The 18,955-nt window shown below is 30.2% G+C and overlaps 1 protein-coding gene across 3 annotated transcripts in view; it reads left to right on the top strand.

The window, feature by feature from the left end:
- Positions 1-2,858: 2,858 nt before the first annotated feature.
- Positions 2,859-18,955, top strand: part of LOC124956340 — a 154,449-nt gene continuing 138,352 nt past the window's right edge. For 2 of the 3 annotated variants that reach the window (XM_047512034.1, XM_047512036.1), the window contains exon 1: positions 2,859-4,283. In XM_047512034.1, the coding sequence (XP_047367990.1) occupies positions 4,269-4,283 (15 nt within the window). In that variant the 5' untranslated portion in view covers positions 2,859-4,268. The remainder of the gene's footprint in view (positions 4,284-18,955) is intronic. The other variant, XM_047512033.1, reaches the window with a different exon arrangement.

The raw sequence follows: 18,955 nt of genomic DNA, 5'->3' as shown, positions 1-18,955 counted from the left end.
TTAAGGATCATTATTCTACGAAAGAGACTCTACAAACGACTTAATCCAAATTTAAGTAAGATGAAAAATCTTTAAATACTTCCATCAAACAAAATCGAGAATAACGTTGATAAAATAAAAAAAACATATTTTTATTTTTTTAGATCGATTTAAAAAATAAATACGAATTATAATCACTCGTAAAAGGCTATAAGAATCATGTTATCGGCACTTAAATATGCTGATAAATCCCTGAATGATCTCATCATAAAAAAAAAAAAAAAAAAAAAAAAAAATAGACAAGATTAATATAAATCAAATAAAAATTTTCAATATATCGTAAATAACAATGCTCTAAAAGAGATTTAGACAAATCGATTTACCGACATTTACAATTACGTAGAACTGATAAATCCTTAAATACTTTCGTCGAACGAAGTCGAGAATAATTTTGATAAAATAAAAAAGAAATATCGAAAAAAAATCGCTTGAAAAGATAAATACAAATTGAAATCCTTCGAAAGTAATTACGAAGGCAGCATAATCACGTTATGGTTACATAAAGGAGGCTGATAAATCCTACATAAAAAAAAAAAAAAAGAAAAAAGAAAGAAAAGAAGAAGTAAAAAATGAACTCGTAATAACCTTGCAACGAAACCCCCACCCTCCTATCAAATTTATTCTCACCAACAAAAAAAAAAAAAAAAAAACAAAAATAACTGGTCTAACCTTTTTACAAAGAGAACGAAAAGAATCAAAGACATGTTCGAACATAACCCGCATACTTAAATCGTCCCTCATATCCTCTATAAGCTACTCTCTTCTTCTAGCTACTGCCGCTAATCGTGATCGCAATTCTTTGGATTTACGAACTGCCCATTGACCGACGATAATACTTCCATTGACATTGAAATAATGTTCAGAAGAGATCGAACCCACTCGCGTAAGTCGTGTGTATTCGTTCGCATCTTCGAGACGGGAAATACAAGAGCAAAAACATATGCAGCAAGGAACTGATAAAAATAATAAAAAGAAAAAAAAAAATTAAAAGAAAATTAAAAAAAAAAAAGAAAAAAGGGGGAGAGAGAGAATAAAGTGAACCCTTCCGGTAGCAATATAAACGTGTAGAAAGAAGAAAAAAGAAAGAAGAAGAAAAAGATGTTGGTTTGTCTGTGGGCTTTGAATAGGCTTATGGTAATTTTTTTTTTTTAATAGAGAAAGAAAAGAAACTGGTATTAGTCAGAGAGATAGAAAGAGACAATCGATAGTGGCACTGTTCCTGGAAATGATAGATCTTCTTGGTAATTGTTTTTGTATAATTCATTTTATTTTCAACAATTAATTAATCCGTAATTTGTCCTTATTCAATGCATTAATTTGTGTGCATTGAGTTTGACGATAACGTTAATATATTTATATCTAAATAAAGGAACAATAAATCTCAATGAATCTAAATGAACAATAATAATATAACAAGGACAGTATATTATTGGATTGGACAATAAATAATATCAGTATGTTTAGTATAAATAATACTAAATATTGATATTGTTTGATTAGATATAAAACAATATAGTGACAGGGAATAAAATAAAAGTAAAGAAAACATTTAAGGTAATAATTTATTTAACAATAATAATGACGATGATGATAATGTAGATAATAATAATAATAATAATAATAATAATAATAATAATTATTATTATTATTGTAAAGGTAATACATATATATAACAACATATTGAGTTAATTCATAAATAAATGTCGAATATATCGTTAATAAAAAATAAAAAATTCTTATTATAAAATGTCGTACACCATTCTAATCGTATAATAATAATAATACTACAAAATATTAACAATTATGACAAATATTAAAATAAAAAATTTCAATCATAAAATATACAATATATCGATCAATTCAATCAATAATAATAATAACAATAATATGATAATGATGTTTATATTGGTTTTATTATTAATTTAAATCGGTTTCATTGTTAATAAAATATTAATATCAAACATTCTTATTATAAAATATCGTATATACGCATCAATCCAATCGTGTAATAATAACAATAATAATGCGATATTGACGATTATGATAAATATTACAAAGTAAAGTGCCATTATTAATAATAATAATAATAATAATAATATGATGATGATTGCAACGATATATATATATATATATATGTGTGTGTGTGTGTGTATGTGTGTAGAATGTATAAGCGTGGGTGTAACGAAATGTAACAGAGGGTGGTTTTCACTGATTGGGCGTTCTTCAAGTTCGACAATCTTTCTCTCTTTCTCTCTCTCTCTCCCTCTCTCTCTCTTTCTCTCTTTCTCTCTCTTTCTCTCTCTCTGATGAGGAGGGAATCAATATTGTTGGATTGCTTCGATAACGCCTCGCGTAAATATAATAAAGCCCTCGATGGTGTACCCTACCCTGGTCCTACCCACCTCCAACGGAGTACTCCTCCTCTCGTTTCACCTCCTGTAAGCTCTCGTACGCGAACCAAGCGAAACCTACGACGAAAGATAATGGTCGAAGCCCCTAGGCAGCCGGTGGTGGGCTGGATGGAAGAAGAGCTTCGCTTACCTTCTCCCTTTTTTTTTTCTTTCTAGCCCTTTCTCTCTCTCTCTCTCTCTCTCTCTCTGTCTTTCTTTCACTCACTCACCGACTCTCTCTCTCTCTCTCTCTCTCTCTCTCTCTCTCTCTCTCTCTCTCTCTGTCACACTATTACTCGCTCACGCAGGCATACACACGTCGCGCTGCCTGTTTCTCTCCCCCTCCCTTCGGTCTAACTCTCCCTCACCACAAGGCAGCGCGCAAGGCAGACCTGCCGAGCAGCAGAAGAACCGATTCAGTGAGTTTCAGCTCGAGCCGGCGAGCGTTTGGCTCCTTCGATGATTTCTCTTTGTTCGTATTACTACCTCCTCATCTACGTCGTCATCGTCGTCATTATTCTAATTATTCTAATCGTCATAATCGCAATACTCGTCATATTCTTCCTTTTGTTATTCCTTATATCTTCTTTTTTTCTTCCTTTATCTCTTCTTCTTCTTATTCTTCCTCGTCTTCCTCGTCTTCCTCCACCATCTTCTTATCCACCCTTAATATCTTCTTCCTCTTCCTCATTTCTTTCTTCTTACTCTTTTTCATCCTTTACTTCCTCCATTCACTTCTCTTCTTCTCCCTTTTATTATCCTTTCGTTTATTCGATATCGCACGCCTGAAGAAGAACGTATGCGAGTCCGCGTGTGATCAAATTATTTCTAACTGAGTTGTGTATACATTTATTAATATTATTATTATTATTATTATTATTATTATTATTATTATTCCGTTTTCTTTTCTTTCGTTTGATTATTATTATTATTTCCTTTTTTTTTGTTCTTTTTTTTTTTTTTTTAATTTGTTTACTTCCAAACGATATAAAACTTTTCCAAGACGAAATATATGAAGTTCATTGGTTTCGATGTCGAAAATTCTTATATAACCAAATTCAACGACGAACATTCATCATTGGATTCAGTGATTAAAGAAGGAGAAAATATACGTGGGATACGTTATAAAGCATTAACTCGGAGACTTCAATGAGCGGTAGCAGAATGTCGCGATGCATGGAACATCCTGGCCGTCGATGTTTCTCGAGCACGTCGAGCTGACAACATTCAGCGCCACGATCTCGACGCGAGATCGAAAGCCTGATGTGCGAATGGGAAGTAAGAAGGAAGGGGATTACATTTAGGACGTATCTATCAATCGTCGATAACATTGGATACAAGAAAAATAATATACTTCATCATCGTGGAAGAAAATATCTGGATAATCATTTGGTTTTACTTATTATATTTCTTCGTTTTTGGTTAATTTGTTTCCTCATTTTTCTTACGTATTTACATGTTGACATGTAGTGATCATCGATTTCTACGAACGATCTTGACCTCATATCGAATCGGATTAATCTTTTAGTATATACGTTTATTTATTTACATTTCTTTTTATTCTCTTCTCCTCATATTGTTTATCTTACTCTTAATGAATACATTCACGTGTCTATTATCTAAGATCGTTCGTTCAGTTATGTGAGTGTTAACGTTCACGTGATAAAGAACATAACCGAAGGTGGAAGGACGAATCTCTTCTAACGTCCGTTTGTGTATACGATTATATATATATATACATATATATATATATATATATATATATATATATACATATATTACGTTATTTAACACGACCTACGTGGGAAATTATTTCAAACGTCAATAATAAAACGCAGCATGGAGGATATGAGCGTGAGTATTATAACAATGATTGTATAATATTACTTTCTTTAACGCTAATAAATAACGTATATGCAACGTCCGTGCGTGAGTGTGTGCGAGAGTATGTATATGATTATGTATATAATCGAACAAAGTATTTTTCGGCTATATTACATCATTAAAGTTGAATAAGATACGTGAACGATATATCGCCATATGAAAATTCTATCATATATTAGAACTCTCTTGTGTTCGCTTATCATCGTATGTGATCGAGAATAGCATATTTCTTTCGATCTATCCGAGCAATCTCTTGAATAGATCAACAAGGATAATACTAACGACGACTAAGGAAGTAGAAGTAAGGTGATTGCCTTTTAAATAGCATCCCGTCTTGGGCGGTCGAGATAACCTCAATGAGATTATCATTCGGATTGAACCGAGTTAATGAAATTTTTATATCGATCGATAAAGAATTTCTTTTTACTAAGAAGATTGGCGGGACAAGGGGGATACTAGGAAAAAAGTGGAAGATAGTGATGGTGGTGGTGGTGGTGGTGGTGGCGGTGGGTTGAAGATAATACAAATATCGTATTGGAAAATGACACGTGGTTACGTCAGAAAATAAATCTTGTGTTTTTCTCGTTCAAATGTTTTGTTTTCGTTCGGTTTGATTTGGGTTTGGGTATTTGGATACTTACAGATGGATCAACGTCCTGACATTGTGACATATAACGTATTAAGGCAGGCGGCGACGACGACGACGACGACGACGACGACAGACAAATTTCTGGCTGGTTTTAACGCAAAAAACGCGGGAGACGAAACTGTCTGAATTGGTCGGATCCGGTTGCTACTCGCTCGTTAAGAAGCATCTCGGTCGATTAGTCTTGAGAGGTGCGGTAGCGAGTACACGTACACACAGATACACACACACACACACAAACACACACACGTATGAATATATCTACGTATGTACATAGAGACAGTAGATACGTAAATGTTTATATGTGTGTGCATGTGTATATGTGTATAGGTTTGTGTATATAGATATGTATGTCCAAGTTCCGTCGAAGAAGAAGAGCAAAAGGATATCTTTGTGGTGCGCCGTGCTTATTAGTTCGCATTGGTCAGCTCTCGCGCCTTGTTCGCTCGGGACAATGAGGCGGGGATTGCATATTGTTGTTTATATTTACGTGCCACCGCATAAATCTTCGTTTAACTCGCATTCAAATCGGCACGCACGAGCCACGTGAGTTCCCTAAGTGAACTAAAAACGATGATGATTCTAACGGCTGCACGAGTTATCCTTTAGATTATGGAATGCTTTGATCGATTTAATAAAAGCTAATTTAAATATCTTTCTCTCTATAGTAACATAATAATAATAATAATAATAATAATAATAATAATAATAATAATAATAATAATAATAGAAATATTAAAAATAATAAATATGCGATGTAAAGATCATCCATTAATAATACCAGTCAGAAATCTGCGTTAAATTGACAATTAACGAATGATAGTTATTAAATCAGTGTTTAAAATAAATGGTCAATTTTTTATAATTAAATACCTCTAATATGATAATAATATGATAATATGATAATATGATAATATGATAATATGATAATATGATAATATGGGTGGCGCAACTCTGACACTTAATTAATTATACCGATCAAAATATTCATAGGTGCGTTTGTGTGTTTATGCATATATATATATATATATATATATATATGTATGTATATGTATATAAATATGAATATATTGACGTATCACACAGTTGTGTGATGAACACTTTTACCATTAATTAATAAAATTAATAAAATTAATAAAATTAATAAAAAAATCGACCAAAATAAATATTGACCATTTATTATACAAAATATTTTTCATATTAATTAATAAAAATAACGGCCAAATAAATATAGTTAACAATTAAACGCGGCGACATAGTTCAATACGATTAAATACAATAAGATTTCTCTTTTAATTCTAAATTAATTTTCTAATCCATATTAGATTATTTTGTTCCTTTCTTCCTTTCTTCATTTACACGAGAAACACATAAATCTATGAGTTCAGAACTTTGACCCTGAAAGATGAGATGTAGCGAACAAGAAAATGGTGGGTTGAGGGATGAGTGATAAGGGGAGGAGGAGGGGGAGGGTTCTAGTTAGCGCAATAGTGCGCCCTGTTAGAAGATCAAGTTCAACCACTTGGCGTGCCATTTGGTCATTAACGACGAAGGACTTAGTCTTTCAAGTAATTTGTACCTTAAACGATAAGTTTGCGCATGTCTTTTCGCGCGAGTGTGTGTATATGTGCGTGTGTATAGGTACGCGCGTATGTACGCGCGCGCGCGCACACGTTGTAACTTTGCCTCTCAAAAAGAAACAATATTTTCAGTCGCGTGCGAACACCGTATACGTAAGAAATACTTACTTACTTACCGAGTTCGATTTAAAATCTTTTCGCACGAGTGAAACTTATCTCTGTAATCAATACGCGAAAAAATTAATGGACGAAGAGTTATACAACAATGTATATATGTTTGATATAATTCATTCGGGTATCCCTTAAATGATTAACGTAAATGGCTTTGTTTTTCTAAAAGAAATTAATCCAATAACTCGTTATTAATAACAATCGTTAAAAATATAAAGAACGTATAAAAAATCGTATGATTTTAATTATTCTTCGGTCATCATTTGTATCCTTTAACACGTTCCGTTGACAAACCATTTTTGCCTGACTTGTCGTTCAGGCCATTTGATATTTTGACTAAAGAAAAAAATGATTGCGTGTACCACCGGTGGTACACGTGGCCTGAAGATCAAGTTTAACGTGTACCACCGGTGGAACACATGGCACGGAACGTGTTAAACGTTTAACATAAACGTTTTTGTTTTTCTAAAAGACATTAATCCGACAGCTCGTTATTAAGAAGAATCGTTAAAGAACGTATAAAAAAGCAAAGTGATTTTAGTTAATTGGAACGAACCGATGTATCATCACGTTTGAAATAATTCATTCAATAAATCAACTGCACTCTTAAACGATTAGAGTAAACGTTTTTATTTTCTACATAAAATTGATTCAGCCACTCGGTTATTAAGGTGCAATCGTAAAAAATATGAAAGAACGTATAAAGAAACGAAATGATTTCAATTAATCACCGGGTATAACTTTGTATCCCTTAAACGTTTTTGTTTTCTATAACGACATTGATCTAACAACTCGTTAATAAGAACAATCGTTAAAAATATAAAGGATGTATAAAGAATCGAATGATTTTAGTTAATCGGAACGACGGTACCATCAACGTACCATCGTGGAATGGTGATTCGACGAAAACACGAACCACCGTACGATGTGGATCGTTCATTATGTAGGATGAAAACGCGTATCAGCCGCTTCTCGTACTTAGTTAGTTACTCGCGACGTCGGCATTCCGCGCCTCGAGGATGACGAAGGGCGACTCGTCGATCGGCGGAAATTGCGATCGCTTAACGATCCTCGCCAGTTCGTCTTCGAGAAGGGCTGGAAATTTCTTTTCATTTTTTCTTGTATTTTTTCTTTTTTTTTTTAAATCTCTACCCGCCTTTAAAACTCCACCCTGTCTTCTTTCTCTTTCTATCTATCTTATCTTTTCTTTTTTTGTCTTATTTATTTTATTTTATTTTTTTTTTTTCTTACTCTCCTTTCATTTTAGGATGCATTTCGGGAAGGCCACAGGTGTATCCCCCCCCTCCCCTCGTCCATCCTACCGACCCCTCCCTCCTCCCCCCTCCCCCCATCCCCTCCAGCACACATTGAATTCGTAGCCCACGGCTTTTCGATCAGTTTCTTAACGCGGCATGAAATTGCAGGCGCAAGGACTCGGCCGAATGTCTCGAAATTACAGTCACCGTGTTCGAATTTCAACGGCAATGATTGTCATTGCCGAATACCGAACTATATGTTACGTTAACACATCGCGAATCCCAGACGTTTTATTACTTAGATGTTATGCAAATAAATTTTTAAATTACATGAGACTTCAAAAGTGTGGTCCGATATAATTTTCGTGTTAAATGTTCTCTTCGTGGAAACATTTGCGAATATATCTCCGTTAAATATGTATATATATATATATATATTGACGTTATATATAACGATATATTATTAACGTTAGATGTATCTATGTCGTTAGAATAACGAATCTTGAATTTAATTTTTTTGAATTATTATTAGAAAAATATTTACTTTATCGTTTGCTATGGTCAATGATAAGCAAGTTTTAAGTTGCTTATAGTTTGTTAATATTTCAACATTATTATTACGTTAAATATTCTATTTGAAGAAATTTTTGCGAATTATACATAGCTATATATATATAGATTTTTTTTTTTTTTCGAAATGAACATCGAAATGTTAGATTTCGAATTTCTTGTTTTATATGAATTAAATAATTATTATTTTAACAAAACGTTAGTTAAAACCTCCATTTATTTATTTATTATTATAAAATTCAATGAATTAAAATGAATATTAAATAAACGGTTTTTTTTATTTTCTTTTTGTTTTTATAAATATCTATCAAATTAATGAATGTAATAAAGAAATATCGAAGATTTTAACGTTAATTATTAATTATAATTCTTAATAGAATATTTTATTAAATGAAATGATAAATCATATTTTATTATTTGCTATTTATTTATACATTTTGATTACTATTAATATTTAAACGAATTAGATGATTAATTAACGAAAGATATCGTCGCAAAATTTGCTCTTAACTTATCATTTATTCTGGATTGATACATGTAAAATTCTAGATGTCTCGTTATCTTTCTACTATCAAACATAACAAATTTGACATTAAAATGACAAGAAAAAAAAAGAGAAAAAATAGAAATAAAAAAAAAAAGAAAAAAATAATTAAAAAAAGCAATTATCTCTTATTCGAAAATTCTCGATACCGTATGTCGAAGGAAACAATTTTTAGATATCCCATATCAAATCGTTCCAATATCTACAAAATAAATGAATAAAAAATGAAAAAAAGGAAGAAAGAAAAAAAAAAAGGTTACATCAAAAGAATATGATCATCGATCAGCACAAATCGGCGCGAAATAGATCGCGATTTTGTTTCTGTTTCGTGCTTCGTAGAAATCAGTAGTAGTATAAAAGTTCAGCCTCGTAGAGAGGCGGAGATCGAGCATTTTCATAAATTAGTTCGCGCGTGTAAGAAACGAAAATGAGCGACGATGACTACCTCGGCTATCGTTTCGAAGTAATTTTCGTTGGGCAAACGACCGACCGATCGACCGACCAACCAACCAACCAACCAACCGACCAACCGACCGACCGACCGACCGACCGAGAAACCGACAGACCGAAAGACCTACTACTACCTGCTTGAATAAGTTTCGATCTGAGCTCGAAGCTATACACAACACGAGCAACACCATACGTAGTATTTTACCTAGCAACGTTCTTATAGTAGTAGCATCGCACGGGATATGCGGTATCCTGAAATTATAGGTATCGATTCAACCAGAGTGTTAGAGAGAGAGAGAGAGAGAGAGAGAACGAGAGAGAGAGAGAGAGAGAGAGAGAGAGAGAGAGAGAGAGAAAGATGTCTTCCATTTGTAGAGATGCCTTTTCCAACGATGCAACCTGTTGTTACGTTTAAGGGTGTTACCTCTTTAAACTCTCCTTTGAGAGAAAATATTTTTAAAAACTTAAAAGAAAAAAAGGAAAAAAAGGAAAGGAAAGAAAAGAAAAAAGTATGATCACTTTTCTTTTACAACCTTCGCTTTGTTTTGCTTTTAATTCCCCCACCCCAACCCTTCTTCCCTTATCGTATTATTATCGGCCATGACCTTGAATTTTATGAAGATAATAATTGAAATTAACGATATCGTGCAGAAACAAACGAGAATTTTTCAAAAGCTTTTCAGTTTGAATAATCCTCTATCGACCAATAAAATGTTCCCTAAAAAATCCCACAGAAATTCCATTTGTATGAAGCACGATATAGGATGGCATCAGATAGTCCACTTGCGTATCGTCCTCGACGTATCAAAGCCACGTGCCGAAGGATCGGACAAAAGTTATCTTCGTTGTCGCGTCGCATTTCTTTCCTTTAAATGATTATTCCGCTCACGTGATTGGCATAATCTTCGAGAGCTTTGTTCTCGAAAAAGAAGAGTGACGTAGGAGAGAATTGCTAATATTGTATTATTTAATATACATTATACATATATATATATATATATGTATATATATATATGTATTATATTTTTCATATCCTTGTCATTTTTATGTCATAGAATTTTATTATTGTAAAATTCTATTTCAGTTGGATAGATAATGCCGGAATTTTGGATATATTAAGATTATTATATTCTTATGTATATATATTTATATAATATATTTATATTTTTTTTCGATATATATATATATATATATATATATCGTGTGCGTGTGTATGTGTGTGTGTAAATGAATAGAAGTATCTATATTTATAAAAATTTCAACAATATTGGAATTTTCATAAATTCCCAAATTTCTGTAAATTTATACATACGTATTTTATATGTAAAATATAGATAAACAAAAGATATTATATTTTCGATACTATTTGATTACTTTTATTATTTTTTAAATAATAAAATATTGATTATACTAATATAGTTTATATAATACATAAATTTTAATTGATTTATCCAGTATTTACTAATAAATATTGTTCATATTCGAGAATATAAAAAAAGAAAAAAAAGAAATAAAATAAAATTTAATTTGGAAAAATTTTAATGACTTGTTTACTTAAACGTTTAGCAACATTCTTTTATAACACGCCGATTTTCAAAAGAATCTAAACGATAGATTTTTATCGATTCATCCGATTGATTTACTAATTGACATTGTTTATATTGTTTGTAATAAGACAAAGAAAGAAAAACAACAAAAAAAAAAGAAGAGAAAAAAAAGAAAAGAACGAGAAAAGAAATGAAAAGGAAAATCATCAAATAATATAGAATTTAGGCGAGATCTAGCGTGATTAGAAAGTTTACCTTTCTGTTCGACGAATTCACGAGATCGTTCCCCCGAAGAATAATCCCAATAAGGAAATAAATCGAAACTCTTTCGAATTTAACAAAATTTGTAAATCTCATTGACGAACAGATTTCTAATTTAAATTGGTTTCTCATTTATATCTTTCCCTCTATTTCTTTTCGTCTATTTGTTGTTATTGTCTTTTTTTCTTTTTTTTTTTTTTTATTATTTTTCTTTCTTTCGTTTCCCTTCCTCTCTTTTCCTTGGTTCGTTCTTTTCCACGTCCTTTCCCTCTCCCTGTCATCTTCACCTTAACCCCTTCCATCCTGACTTTTCAGCGTTCGTCACCATCCCTCCTTACCCCTTCCTCTTTCGCATCACAACATTCGTCACTACTTCTCCTTATCCCTTCCTCCTTCACATCTCAACGTTCGTCAGCACCCTTCCTTACTTCTTCTTACCATTCCTTACCCCTCCCCGTCCTTTCTCATCGTATTCGGAATTCAGAGAGGGCCGCCATGCGATTACAAAGATCGGGTGGAAGAAAAAAAGAAGTAGAAGTAGGAGTAGAAGGAGTAGGAATAGGTGGTGAGGTGGTAGTGGTGGGGGGAGAAGAAAGTGGTAAAAGTGATGGTGAAGGAAAAGGAAGAGGTGGAGGAGATGGAGGTGGAGGTGGAGATGGAGGTAGAAGTGGAGGAGGAGGAGGAGGAATAGCCGATGGGGAAACAGAGTCGGTGCTCGTCGAGCCAGATAAATCTACGTTGCGATCTGCACCCGGCAAAGTCGTTATCTCCCCCATACACCTCTATGGTCAACACAAACTCACTGTTTCAGTTTTCAAAGACAAACTCGCGCGACTGATCGACGATAGTCCCGGTCGAATGCGCAATCCTTCGTCACCCTTCTTCCTTTTCCTACTGTCCTTTTCTCTTTCTTCTTAGTTGGGTTGAGTTAGAGGGGAGGAGGGGGAGGGTATTGGAGACGGTGAGGAGACTGTGACTGAACGTCAAAGAAGGGGTGAGGCCGAAGGATGGTAAGGGGAAAGGGGCCGAGTGAAGGATTCTTTTTAATTCTTTTTAAACGCTTTGTTTTTTCTCCCCTCTTGTTTTCTTCTTTTTTCTTTTGTTTTGTTGCTTTTTTTCTTCTTCTGTTTTTTCTTTTGTTTTTCTTCTTTTCTTTTTTTTTTTTTTTTTTTTTTTTTTCTTTTTATGGTAAACAACGAGTGGTAACACCCCGATGGATGTTGGGAGAAAAAAGATTCTACGGAATCGGAATCCTTCTGTTTGTGCGTTCCATGTGAAATTTCAACTCCGTTGTCTTTGTTTTATAAATCGGGTGTCCTACAAAGGTGGAGAGTCATGGATCAAACGAACGTAAAATTGGTGATTTTTCATGATGTGGATCGTTTCGATAAGAAAACTAAGTATTAGTGTATGGTCGTACGATTATTCAAAGTTTTTGTTTTTTGTAAGTTTTTATGTTTAATTTTTGTAATTGATGATTGCCTTTCCATTTAGAAAAGATGTTTTTTTAGAAAATCACCAATTGCTTTTTATTGGAAAACATCCTTTTTTTTTTTTATAATAAACCAGTCGAAAACATTCTAATGTCATGAAAATCATATTATGATCTTTTTATTTTTATTTAATGGATTTTATTTTTATTGTTTTATTTTTTTTTTTTTAATTATTCCTTTTTTTATATATAATCCAGTCGAAAACATCTTAATGTCGTGATAATTACATTTTGCGATTTTACTATTGTTTATTTTTTGTTTGTGTTTTTTTTTTTTTTTTTTTTTTTTGGATTTGGTGACTCTCGCAACAGATTATTGAGTGATCAACTTATCATTATAAATCAGATGAGTGGTGAATAATGAAAAAGCAAATTAAATAAAACTATTTACATAGAATGGGATATTTAAAAATTAAATTTCAATTGAAATTTATAAAAATGAAAAATTAAATGTCAATTAAGAAAGCAATGAAACAAACACATTTAATTTATTAAGAACTATGAAGAATTGGATAACTGTATTAGAAATTGAATAAATTCTACAACCTATTTTCGTTTTGATCCATGACTTTTCGTATACTCTATCATCTTTCGATCTACATATGTTCCGTGTACATCAGCGAACATACGAAACCTTTGCGATCTAAGATATGATTGATGATTAGAATTCTGAAGACGAAATGTGTGTCCATGTAAAAAAAGAAAAAAAAGATAAATGTGATAAATGTGATAAATGTTATACAGCTTTAAAGTTATTACTGCTAATTTCATGTTATTCATTTAGTGTTATTCGTTTAATATTTATTCATGTACTAACGAATTTAATTCATATTGCTGTAATTAAACGATGAATCTCAAGTCCGGAAATTTTCAATTTTTTGATAGCTATCAGTTTGAAATACATTATGTAGATATAGGCCGTAGTATAGCATCACGCGTTCTAAGAGTTAATTTTTAATGGCAAAGATTTTAATATCATATATTATTTTTATGGTTCTATTCTACAGCGAATAATATCATTTAATTTTAATAAATAGTTTATATATATATAATAAAGTCATATATATATATATAAACTATTTATTAAATATATATATTTATATTTAATTTATATATATATTTATAATATATATATAAATTAAATATTTTATATATATATATATATATATATATATATGTATATATATATATATATATATAGATCCAAATATAATTACGTAGATTCAAAAAAGCAACAAGTTAATGGATAATAGTTGTTTGTAAATAACTTTCTATAAATATATCGTAAATAAAAATGTTAATATTTACATAAATTGAGAACCATATGTAATCTAATTAGAAAATCAGAATATCGACAGAAGACATAAGTGTTTACTGCCAAGATAAGTATTGGTTCTCAATACGTTCTTATCATTTTATCCATATGATATATTTTCAATACTAATGTATTATCAGTAAAAATTCTAATATTTACTTAAATTGAGAACCACGAATAATCTAATCAAAAAATTCAACAGAAGACGTAAGTATTGATTATCAAAAAAAGTATTGGTTCTCAATTCTTTCTTATTATTTTATTTGTATGATTTATTTTTAATATAAAAATATCGTTAATAAAACTTCTAATATTTACATGAATTAAGAATCAATAATAATCTGACGATAAAATATGAGGACTAATAGAAAATACAAAAGATCATTCGATCTAAACACAATATATATTATTTTTAATACAATATATTATTAGTAAAAATTATTCAATACAAATTAATAAAAAAAAAAAAAAAAAAAAAAAACAGGTTTCTTCAATAAAAAATTTTAATAAGATATTATTAATAAAAGTATAATCGTATAAAATTACTAATACGAATTGAAAATCATTAATAATAATATTCACGTGAATCGACAATTAAAAGTAAATCTAATCAATGAAACAAAGAGATAAAAGATGACAAAATTGTCGAAAATGGCGAAAGGAAAAAAAAATTTTTTCTCAAACCGTTCTATTATATTTATCATTCAATCGATATTCAATATAAAATATTTTTGGTACAACGTTATTATTATTAATAAAAATTGTTCAATGAAAAGGAATAAAGAAAAAAAAAAGAGAGAGAACAATATTCTTCATCGATTAAAAAAAAATCTTTTTTTAAACAATAAAGATAATGAATAAAAGTAATTTTGTAAAAAATTTATCAAAGCGAATTGAGAACCACTAAATAACCATAATGATAGAATTAAAAGGGCTAAAAGAATACAAATGTAAAAGGAAACATGGGCAAACTGTAAGGGAGAGAAACGGTCGGGTTATACTCTCTATTAATGCATCTCGGTGTACATGTACGTTATTTCGATTTTCAATCTTACGTTAATCTTCTCCTTACAGTATCGTATATCGTAGAGAGGTCAAAAGGTTAATTATCAGACGTAAGAGCAAGGGTAATAAACTCTTGCTTTACGCTTAGTGAGTCTCTCATAGTAATTGTCGCTTAAAGGCTTAAAGAGTTTAACCGGGCAACCAACTCGATCGATCGTTAGATCGAGTTAGAAACTAGAATGAGAGTGTGTTTCATAGTTGTTCGGTTAAATCGTCACAGATGTAATCGTAATGCGTAAGAACGATTTCATTCACTTTTCTCGAGCACGCGATGCCGTTCATAAATTATTTATCGGTTGGTACTTGGTAACATACGATCGATGCACCTGCGCGCGCGCGCGCGCGCGTGCTCTCTTGCACGTTTAAAAACACATACACACATATATATATATATACATACAAACACGCACACAGAGAAAAAGAGAGAGAGAAACGATGTTTCTACGTTTGCTGTTGCTCGCTTCGCATGGTGGTTTTCAATTACCGTAAGAACCGGATTTCTGCATGATCGCTGGGAAATATGCCAGCCGGAAGAAGGACTTTCACTATGGGAGACACGAAAACCGATCAAACGAGAAAATCGGGCTACCTACCAACCTACCTACCTATCGATCGAATTGACCGAGTCTAACGACGGTCTTCTTATCTATTTCAAACCGGATCAATAAATATTATGAGTTCTAACTTCTGAAATGGTGGAACATAATTTCCATGACATTATTTTACGAATGTAATAAAATGTTAAGACGAAAAGATAAAGATAAAGAAAAATAAATAAATAAATAAAATGTCGATTTTATAGAACTACATTTCTCGATATCCCTGATATCCATATAAAGTTATTGGATAAATAGATTATAGTAATCAAAAAATATATGTCGGTAATAATAATAAATCAATGTGAGTAACCAATGACATATTACGAGTCAAGACGGTAATAAAGAAAGGGAGCTAACGATGGAAACATAAACATATCGAATTTAATGAAACGAGAATAAATTGAATTAATATCGATCGTAGTAATATCTTGTTAGTTATGTTATTGTTTTTTTGTTTTAATAACTTACCGTTCCTTTGATAACTCGTCGTTCCTTCGAAATTAAATTTAAATGATGGACTTCGGATCTTTCGTCTTAAAGAACAACTGTAAATAATAAATATTACGATAATGTTAATCAAAAGTTATACATTTGTTTTATTTATTATTGTAAAATTAAACGTATGTATTAAACAATTTTATTCATTCATACAATTTTGTCTCGTAAATGATCGAAAAATAATAATTATTACGAATACATTAAATAAATTATCTTTTACTTTTTCTCTTTTTATTGTTATAAAATAAAAAAAAAAAAAAAAAAAACATTCGAAATAATAAAGAATAAACCATCGTTTTTCTTTTTCTTAAATAATACAATTTTAATTTATTATTCAACGACTGAAATAATATCCATTAAAAAAAAAATAAATATTATTAAACAAATCATTTGTGCTTTATTTACTATAGCAAAATTAAATCCTATATTAAATTTAGTTACGAGAGAGAAAATTTTTTTCTCTTTTCTCTTTTTTTTTTTTTTTTGAAATATCTTTTAAATTGATAGACGTGTTAAAGATAGATTATTAATTCTACTATTAAATGGCTTTCGTACGCATACACATGTGTGTGCGTATATATAATTATTATCTAATAATCTAATATCTAATTAATAAAATAATAATTGAACATGTTCCGTAATAATTATCGTCGTAAGTAAACAGGATATTTTATGTTTCGTTTGAAAGCATTTGATTGAACGTCAGCTGCAACAATTCTCATAACCGATGAAAACTGCCTGATTTTATGCTAGATAGAACCAGAAGAGGGTTAATACATGGGAAACGAGCAATGAGTCATCAATTTCTAATATGTACACGTTATATGGTTATCCCCCATATAACACATGGTATATATTCCGTATTATTACATAAACTCGTGTTATATAAAATTTATATATACATATGAATAGACGAAAAGTTTCTAGGATTAATTCTTTTTTTCCTTTTTAAATCAATTATTTTTTATCCGAAATCCATTTAGGTTAATCTCTTTTTTCCGAATAAATAAAATAAAAAAACTACGATTTTTTTTTTTTCTTTGAATCATTTGAGTACTTTCGAGTACAACCTTTATATGGATGGCCATATGAGAAATGTCGAAATTTCATTAAAAAAAAAAAAAAAATAGAATTTCAATGGAAAATATTAAATACAATATAACCAACAGAACAAATCGAAAATGTTACGTCCTAAACGATTCTTTTTTCGTTCATAATTACGTTCATAATTAGGTATCACATTTAACTCGAACACGTTTAATGTCACTGTTATTTTTTGACGATATAAATATATGTTTAAAGAAAAACTTGTTTTCTTCAAAAATATAATAATATGAAAATTATTTTTTTCAATGTCATTTTTGTTAGATCTTATGGTAATGTGTTTTTTTTTTTTTATTTTCTTTCTTTTTTTATTATTTCAAATGAAACAATACATTTTGATCATCATAATGCGACAATTAATAAGGAAAAATTAATTCAGGATGTATCATTTTATTTCGTCTAAATAAGAAAAATATTATTATTAAATTTATTCGTTTAAATACATACGTCTTAATCAATACGTAAAATATAATACGTAAAATCAATACGTATTTTATTTATTTTTTTTTTTTGTTTTTTTTTTAGATCATGACTTTCGTTAAGTAATTCAATCGATAATAATAAATTAAAAATAATAAATAAATAATAGAAATAATTCATTCGATATTTTGTTCATTTTTTTATTTTTTTTTTTTTTTTTTTTTTTTTTTTTTTTACAGTCAAAATAAAAAACAATGCCTTATCGTGAACAATCTGCCTGTAAAGAATATAATAGAATGTAATTATAATGACACGTGCTGCAAGTTTAGTAGATACTTTCGAGCTAATATTACAATCTCCGATTGTATGTCTTATCGTAACAGTGTTAACATAGTTGTTACATAGTATTAGAAAACGTGTTGATACGAAAAGACATCGTTTTGTACAATTACTATGATTTATGTAACAAAGAATAATAGCGATCTATTATTCAGATGAAAATGTTAGATTCTAATCTATCTTTAGATGAAATATGTAGGTATAAGATATTTACATCTTTCTCAATGGAAGATTTTTTTTTATTTTTCTCAAACGTTATCTCAAAAGTCAAACAAAATAATATCCTTCGAGATATATTTCATTTTTTTTTTTTTATAAACTTATTTACGAACTATAATATGACAACAAAAATGTACTTTTTTATTAAGAAAAAAAAGAAAAAAAAAAACAAATAAAACTTAATAAAATCATTATTGATTATTCTTAAGTCTCCAAAGGATGACTTCTTGAAAAAAGGACAAAAATAATAATAACAACAATAACAACAACAACAACAACAACAACAACAATAATAATAATAATAATAATAATAATAATAATAATAATAATAATAATAATAATAATAATAATAATTTCCATGTAATCGTATTTCTTTTCCCGACCGATGCAACTTTAACCTAAGACATATTTTTCTATCATTCAAAAACTCGAATTAAATTAAATTAAAGGGGAGGGGGGGGAGGGACAGCCTACATGCACCATATAATATAATGTATGACAACACTGTGAGAATATAAAATTACATAGAGCGTTGTAAGAATACTGGGACAATTTTTGCATCTTGT

Source organism: Vespa velutina, chromosome 21 (genome assembly GCF_912470025.1).
Source record: "Vespa velutina chromosome 21, iVesVel2.1, whole genome shotgun sequence".
NCBI lineage: Eukaryota > Metazoa > Arthropoda > Insecta > Hymenoptera > Vespidae > Vespa > Vespa velutina.
Note: the sequence above shows the minus strand (reverse complement) of the source record. Positions and strands in the feature narration are given on the sequence as shown.